The sequence below is a fragment of the Salmo salar genome, chromosome ssa04 (assembly GCF_905237065.1).
Source record: "Salmo salar chromosome ssa04, Ssal_v3.1, whole genome shotgun sequence".
NCBI lineage: Eukaryota > Metazoa > Chordata > Actinopteri > Salmoniformes > Salmonidae > Salmo > Salmo salar.
Window position 1 is genome coordinate 3,466,682 of NC_059445.1, and position 8,565 is coordinate 3,475,246.

Below are 8,565 nucleotides of genomic sequence, written 5' to 3' on the forward strand. Positions count from 1 at the left end.
GCTGAACAGAACTCAGCCATATGGGGGAGTAACCTACAGTAGCATGGGAGAGTAACCTACAGTAGCTTGGGAGAGTAACCTACAGTAGCTTGGGAGAGTAACCTACAGTAGCATGGGAGAGTAACCTACAGTAGCATGGGAGAGTAACCTACAGTAGCATGGGAGAGTAACCTACAGTAGCTTGGGATAGTAACCTACAGTAGCATGGGAGAGTAACCTACAGTCATATGGGAGAGTAACCTACTGTAGCATGGGAGAGTAACCTACAGTAGCATGGGAGAGTAACCTACAGTATCATGAGAGAGTAACCTACAGTAGCATGGGGAGAGTAACCTACAGTAGCATGGGAGAGAGTAACCTACTGTAGCATGGGAGAGTAACCTACTGTAGCATGGGAGAGTAACCTACTGTAGCATGAGAGTAACCTACAGTAGCATGGGAGAGTAACCTACAGTAGCATGGGAGAATAACCTACAGTAGCATGTAGCTGAAAAGTCAACTCAGCCATATGGGAGAATAACCTACAGTAGCTGAACAGTCAACTCAGCCATATGGGAGAGTAACCTAAAGCAGCTGAACAGAACTTAGCCGTATGGGAGAGTAACCTAAAGTAGCTGAACAGAACTCAGCCATATGGGGGGAGTAACCTACAGTAGCATGTAGCTGAACTCAGCATCTACCCCTACTCCCTCAAACCCTCCCCATCCTCCACCCCACCAAACACCCTTAGCGTCCACCCCTACTCCTCCACAGTCTTACCCCAGCCTCCACCAAACCCAACAACCCCAGCATCCACCCCTCCATCCCATCAGCACCCCTGGTATTGATCCCTCCTTCCCTCCAACCTTCACATAACCCTTGGCCTCCACCCAGCCTTCCCCTAGCCATCATCACCACTTAACCCCCTGGATCTCAACCCAGCCTACACCTTAGCCCAGAGGTAGGTAACCCTGGTGCTGGAGTGCCGCAGGCATTTCATGTTTTTGGATTTCCAGCAATCAATGAACTGATCAATTAGCTCAGTTGGTCAGGTTTGCTGCCCTTGCCATCCCCAACCCCAACCCTCCCCTGCCCAGCCCTCCCCAAGCTATTCCCAACCCCAGCCCTCCCCAAGCTATTCCCAACCCCAGCCCTCCCCAAGCTCTACCCAACCCTACCCAACCCCAGCACCCCCAAGCTCTTTCCAACCCTCCCCAACCCCAACCCTCCCCAACCCCTCCCCTCCCCTGCCCAGCCCTCCCCAAGCTATTCCCAACCCCAGCCCTCCCCAAGCTATTCCCAACACCAGCCCTCCCCAAGCTATTCCCAACCCCAGCCCTCCCCAAGCTCTACCCAACCCTACCCAACCCCAGCACCCCCAAGCTCTTTCCAACCCTCCCCAACCCCAGCCCCAGCCCCCCAAGCTCTTCCCAACTCCCAGCCCTCCCCAAGCTCTTCCCAACCCCCAGCCCTCCCCAACCACAGGAAATACTTTTGTAAATTAAACACATTTCAGAGCAGTCAAACGTAACAAATTAAGAGTAAAACAAGAATTTAAGCGATGGAACTGTTAGAGGGAGTGAAAGCGAGAGAGAGAGAGAGAGAGAGAGAGAGAGAGACAGAGTGGTCAGAGAGAACATTATTTTATAAATGTGGGTCATGCTTTTCTCCAAATTAACTGTTAATGATAGCCTTAACACACCTGCCTTTCACAGATCCAACTATTGTTGTGGTTACATGACACATCATTCCAAGCCAGTACTGGGTCCTGTTGAGTGTTGTCAACCAAAGCGCAGTCTTCTTGCAAATCATTTGGCTCCCCTTTGCTCCAGTAACTTGTGGTCAGTGGTGTGCCGTCCACCCATCTCCATGTTCCCTCAACTTCTATGTCAGTCAGACCAAACCAGGCTCTTTTGTTGAATGCTTTGATTAAAGCCTGTTCCTCTCTGCTGTCGATGATCACCAGGTTTGCTCCTCTCGCCTGACAGTCCTTTCTGCTCTCATCCCACGTTTTCTTATCAGGGGAGATGTAGTAACAACTGCAGCAAGACTTCTTCCAGTCTTGGGGACATGTGCCATATTTATTACAGGTCTGTAGCTGGTCTCTCTCTGCAGTCAGGGTGTTGTAGCTGATCTGTAGCTGGTCTCTCTCTGCAGTCAGGGTGTTGTAACTGTTCAATAGGTTTCTCTCTGTGAAATAATATGATCAATGACCAAGTTAATCAGACATTACCAGGGTTGGGGTCAGTTGCATTTCAATTCCAGTCAATTCAGGAAATAAACTGGAATTCCAATTCCAATTCTCTCCAATGCTTTTCAATGAGGAACATTTGGAAATTGGTTTACTTTCTGATTTGACTAAAATGAAAATGGAATTGACCCCGATCATTGTTCATTACACCACGGATTATTAAGAATATTTGAGTGAGAACATTTCAAACTCACGGTAGAGTAACAGGCCTATGATCCCAGCCATTAGGAGAACACACAGCAGCCCCAGACACACTGCAGCAGTTAGGAAACGTCTCTTCCACACTGAAGCACAAATTATTACCATAAGAACTTTATAAGGTATTTGCGTCTGTTTGTGTTGAGTAGCTCTTTCAAGCACTCAGTAAAATAGACAAGCTTGACTTGGGCCACAACACAACAACCGAGTTCTGGTACCTCAAATGTTCTGCTGCTTGAATTACAGCCCCTGCTGAAAAAACAGCATAGACCAGCATAGGCTGGTGACCAGCCTTCGTTGTGTTTTTGCTGGTGACCAGCCTTCGTTGTGTTTTTGCTGGTGACCAGCCTTCGTTGTGTTTTTGCTGGTGACCAGCCTTCATTTCGTTTTTGCAGGTGACCAGCCTTCGTTGTGTTTTGCACACCAGCAAAACCAGCATGGAGAAACATTATGCTGTCTTGCAAAGTGATGCCTAATTCCTATTGGAATCCAACCTGACTGGGAATATCCAAAAATGAGAACTTGTATTCACCCACAATCTGCATTCAGAATGACTGCCAGGGTTGGAAAGATAAATAAATGAGACTTCCTAAACTGGAACAACCATTTCAGTAACAGGTGCAATAAGTCCAACTAACAGATGTATGCTATTTATCTTTGGTAGCATGAAAGGTGAATCAAATATTGTGTATAGGGGCGGCAGGTAACCTAGTGGTTAGAGTGTTGGGCCGGTAACCGAAAGGTTGCTACATCGAATCCTCAAGCTGACAAGGTAAAAATCTGTCGTTCTGCCCCTGAACAAGGCAATTAACCCACTGTTCCCCGGTAGGCCATCATTGAAAATAAGTATTTGTTCTTAACTGACTTGCCTAGTTAAATAAAGGTTAATTAAATGTATTTCTATCATTTTTTTAAAGCCCTGCATAGCCTACAGACACTATAAACAGGGTACATGTGGGAGAAAACTTTGCAGTTTTAAAGCTATTTTACTGTAATTCAACAACAAAACATTTTCATGGCATATGACGTGTTTATTACAGGTCCCAGGAGTGATACCGGGAAAACAGATAATATATTTCCTGTAAAACTGGAGAAATGATGAGACAAGAGAAAGTTGGCTGGTTTCAGGAACATTTCTCAATTGAATTTAACACGCATATTTTTTTCCAGAAAGAATCAAGGGTCTAATTATCTGGTTCATTGTAATTGCTTTGTAGAAAAATATAAATTCACTGTTCTCATTATCAATAGAAAATATCTACATAAAACAAAACACATTCACACACATTCATCTGTTCCAAAATAAAGGCTATTCACTAACAAATAGTGCAAAAGGTATGCTATCTAGCTGGTAAAACCGTCAAAGTGTATGTATTTTTGTCCCAACACATCTCAACAGATTACCCACTATAGTAGTGTAATCAACCACAATGACCCCCACTAGCCGTGCTACCGCTAACAGCAAAATACAGAAACAGCTAATCATATAGCTAGGGCTAAACTAGCGCTTAGCATGAGGCTAGGCTAGCTAGCGAACTTTCTAACCATTAATTAAGGCAAATATATAAATGACTAAACATCTAACTACAAGGATTGCAACATATAAGTACATATATCTGAGCCTTCGTTTAATAAAATAAATTCATCCGGACCTTAGAAATGCATATTTATAACTTTAAAAAGTCAGTAAAGCCATTTTGTTACCTAGTGCGGCTTCATTACTTATAATGGGGAGACTTTAGCATTGTCTAGCTTCGACAAAAACAACAACACAAAAGCACCTTAAACACCACACAACCCATAAAATACTTAGTAAAACTTGTAATCATACTATTTCAATATGTATTTTGTATAATTATACATTACATACCTGTAAAACAAGAGAAATATTCTTCTTCTGTGGGGTTCATCTGCGGTTGGCATCCAACGTTACAGTGCATTACCGCCACCTACTGTACTGGAGTGTGGGCCAGAGACGGAGAAACAAAATCCTACCTGCCAGCCCCGTTGCTCTTAACAAGCTTTCTGCCCATATCAGCTATGTCTATGTCCTGGGAAATGATCTTGTTACTTACAGTGTCATGCTAATCACATTAGCGCACGTTAGCTCAACCGTCCCGTAGGGGGGACACCAATCCTGGTGATGTTTTAACAGGCTTTTAGCCTGCCATCTCTGCACTATCATTGTCCATATCAAGCTTTTAACCTGCTCCTGCCATTTCTGCACCATCACTGTCCAGGCTTTTGCCTCGGCCTTGCTCATTGAAACTACAACATCAACATCCCCACTATTAAGAGCTTGTTTAGCCAGTACATAAACACCTCCCTCTGCAACTGGATCCTGGACTTCCTGATGGGCCGCCACCAGGTGGTAAGAGTAGGCAACAACACGTCTGCCATGCTGATCAACAACACAGGGGCCTCTCAGGGGTGTGTACTTAGATCCCTCCTGTACTCCCTGTTCACCCATGACTTTGGGGCCAAAAACGACTCCAACACCATCATTAAGTTTGCTGATGACACCATAGTGGTAGGCCTGATCACCGACAACGATGAGACGGCCTGTAGGGAGGAGGTCAGAGAACTGGCAGTGTGGTGCCAGGACAACAACCTCTCCCTCAATGTGAGCAAGACAAAGGAGCTGATCGTGGACTACAGGAAAAAGGCGGGCCAAACAGGCCCCCATTAACATCGACAGGGTTGTAGTGGAGCGGGTCGAGAGCTTCAAGTTCCTTGGTGTCCACATCACCAACAAACTATCATGGTCCAAACATACCAAGACAGTTGTGAAGAGGGCACGACAAAACCATTTCCCCCTCAGGAGACTGAAAAGATTTGTCATGGGTCCCCAGATCCTCAAAAGGTTCTACAGCTTCACCATCGAGAGCATCCTGACCGATTGCATCACCGCCTGGTATGGCAACTGCTTGGCATCTGAGCAAAAGGCGCTACAGAGGGTAGTACGAACGGCCCAGTACATCACTGGGGCCAAGCTTCCGGCCATCCAGGAGCTATATAATAGGTGGTGTCAGAGAAAAGCCCATAAAATTGTCAGAGACTCCAATCACCCAAGTTATAGACTATTTTCTCTGCTACCGCATGGCAAGCGGTACCGGAGTGTCAAGTCTAGGACCAAAAGGCTCCTCAACAGCTTCTACCCCCAAGCCATTAGACTGCTGAACAATTCATAAAAATCGCCACCGGACAATTTAGATTGATATCCCCCCCCACCCCTCCCTTTTGTACACTGCTGCTACTTACTCGCTGTTTGTTAGTTATCTATGCATAGTCACTTTGCCCCCACCTACATATTAATATTTCTTCTTCTTGAACTGCGCTGTTGGTTAAGGGCTTGTAAGTAAGCATTTTACGGTAAAGTGTACACTTGTTGTATTCGGCGCATGTGGCAAATAAAGTTTGATTTGATTTGATAAGTGTAATACGGTCTTACATTTTTCCTCATGTTAATGCTTGCTTGATGAAAATTCTTGTAAGTAATATCCTGTTAGGTTGAGATTAATCTCAAAAGGGAGAAGATGTGGTGGAAATGAATTATGAATTACATACTGTACTGTTTAATTAGACATACTATGCTGTTTTACTGAGAGAAATGTCCATTATTATATGTTAGTATGCTGATACAGGCTTGTCTTCTGTGGGTGTGACCGCAGGATGTTGAGATCCTGTTTTCACAATCTACAGGAACTTAGATGTTTGGAAACATGCAAGAAATAACAGACAATGGTGGCAATGTCAGCTATCTTAACCTGAACAGACAAGCTAAATCACGTTTTACACACCATGTTCCGGCCCTGTTTCCACCCATCTGTTAAACTGCCACGAAGACAAAATAGGTTCTTCTTTTTCTATAAGAGGAGAGAGGCAACTCTGTTTGTGAAGCTGACTATTCTTAGTGATGGTTGATTGCTTCATTTTTGCAAATCGTATAGTTGTTTGAAGTATACAGTCTGTCTCCTTTTGGTTAGAATTACCCAGACAGAACCACTACATATCCCTGTATTATAAACTCCACAGTCGGTTTGATCCATGTTTCCTGCATACAAATCACATCAGGCTTTAGTTGGCATATCTACAATGAACTGCTTGAACTCCTGCCCATTAGCCAACAGGCTTGGATCATTCCATTGTAGTATTACCACCATAACTAAGATCCAGTAATACATGACTCCACCCTCGGCTGATCGAGGTCATCTCCAAGCTCTTACCATGTCAACCCTGTCATACACAGATGTCTCCCAGCCACTTTCACTGCTAGCTGAATCCTCTCTGTTTTAGACTCTACTTTAGCAGTGCTATTGATAGCTCCTGCTATGAACGTCACGGGCTTTCTCTTATCTATGTATGCCATATCACCGCCCACCTACCCCGTAATCCCCGGTCTAGATGCTCCTACCCATCTCTCTCTTGAACCTGTATCGCCTTTCAACTAATCCAATCTGTTAGTAGGACTTATTGCACCCGTTAGTGAAATGGTTTTTCCAGTTTAGATGGTTTAGGTTAGGGATCATACTCTAGATTCAGCCACGGGCCGGTTTGTTCTTGAGCGGATGGTCGGGGGGTCGGAAAATAATACGAAATCATTTGTAGACTGCAAATTAACCACAAGAAGCCCAAACATATATAATATGTCACTAAAACATAATCAATTCAAAATGTTCTAATATTTATATTTGATCACGTGTCTCTCTATTATGCGTGGGAGTACTTGGTAACAGATTTCCAAAATAAAAATCACTTGGAGCTGATTTCCTGAAAATGAAAATGCTCAGAAACTCGAGCGACCAAATAAAACCACCCGCGGTCCAAATTCGGCCCTTGGGCCGCCAGTTGGGGAAGCCTGGTTAAGATAATCTCATTCATTCATAATTTCGAACCCTGGCAGTCAGTCTGAACATAGATTTTCGGAATCCACTCTGGATGGATTCTAATAGGAATTAAACGTAACTTTGCCAGCATATTGTGACTTGACACTGATCACCAGTGTCCAAAACACAGCAAAGACTGGTCACCAGCAAAAACACTACGAAGCCTGGTCGGCCAGCATAACCCGCTAGACCAGTATCGGACCAGCGCTGACCAACATGGGTCAGCTTGAAATTGATGCTGGTCTATGCTGTTTTTTTCAGCAGGGGCACTCTTATAGAATATATATTGGCCTTAAAATATGGTGGAGTTCAGGCACCCAAAATGAGCACCCGCTGTTACCTGAATGTTGATCAACAACACCATCCTTCTTGTGGGACTTGATTGGTCTTTCGTTTGCGTATATATGATCATCAAAATCCATGGTCTTTATTTAATTAGGTTCTTTGTCTTCAAATCGTAACTTCTACTCTTGTAACTTCTACTGTTGTAACTTAAAGTCTGCTGTTATCTCAGTTGTTGGTTTGTGTCTGTTCGCTGCACCACTAGAGCCTCTGTGTGACTCAGTCTAATGTAAGAGACAGTTTTAACTGTCAACCTCATTAAAGGGGAAACTGTTTAACCAATAGTATGACACTAACCACCACCATGTGACTCCAGACTTATTTTCTGAGAACCATGTTTGTTTCTTACAGTGAAGATTAGTTTGTATATTTAGTTTCTATTAGTTTAGTTTACCCCAGTGTAGATTAGTTTGTGTATTTAGTTTATATTAGTTTAGTTCACCACAGTGTAGATTAGTTTGTATATTGTGGTGGCTAATTTCTGCATTACCAAATGAGGAGAGTTACAAACTTCACACACCAGTCAGAGTTATATACGTAAACTACATCTTTAATAATTAAGATACTTTTGCAAAAGCACTTTGACTTTCAATGATACGCTATCTCTAATGAACCATTGAAAAGTAATTACACAAAAGTACAAAGAGTTCTAAAAAGTACAAAGAGTTCTACTCTCGTTCCTGGTACTTCATAGTACAAAAACACCATCTCATCCAATGGCATAAATCAATTGTCAGCTCTAGATACTCCCATTTCAAGTAAACCCCCTCTTGATCCCACTCCTGGACAAGCTCACTGAGGGGAGGGAGCCTCTAGGTCATACACTATCCCAGGATAAGTGCAAGATCTGAGAGAGGACATACAATGGTCCCAGACACTGCCATACACCTCCCCACAACATAGAAAAGG

At 43.8% G+C, this 8,565-nt stretch overlaps 1 protein-coding gene across 1 annotated transcript; it reads right to left on the reverse strand.

The window, feature by feature from the left end:
• Window positions 1–1,466: 1,466 nt before the first annotated feature.
• On the reverse strand, window positions 1,467–7,875 carry LOC123742382 (CD209 antigen-like protein E). Its single transcript, XM_045716313.1, has 3 exons — window positions 7,655–7,875; window positions 2,425–2,514; window positions 1,467–2,169 (listed from the first exon to the last, which is right to left on the reverse strand). The coding sequence occupies exons 1-3, from the start codon at window positions 7,734–7,736 to the stop codon at window positions 1,673–1,675; spliced, it is 669 nt and encodes a 222-aa protein (XP_045572269.1). The 5' UTR covers window positions 7,737–7,875; the 3' UTR covers window positions 1,467–1,672.
• Between the last annotated feature and the right edge of the window lie 690 nt (window positions 7,876–8,565).

What these genes read in the sequence shown, in the direction of transcription:
- LOC123742382 (XM_045716313.1), bottom strand. Translation starts at nt 7,736, where the DNA reads ATGGATTTTGATGATCATATATACGCAAACGAAAGACCAATCAAGTCC. An exon ending in TGTTGTTGATCAACATTCAG is followed by an intron (nt 2,515 to 7,654) that starts GTAACAGCGGGT and finishes TTTGTGCTTCAG; the next exon opens with TGTGGAAGAGACGTTTCCTA. An exon ending in CATAGGCCTGTTACTCTACC is followed by an intron (nt 2,170 to 2,424) that starts GTGAGTTTGAAA and finishes ATTATTTCACAG; the next exon opens with AGAGAAACCTATTGAACAGT.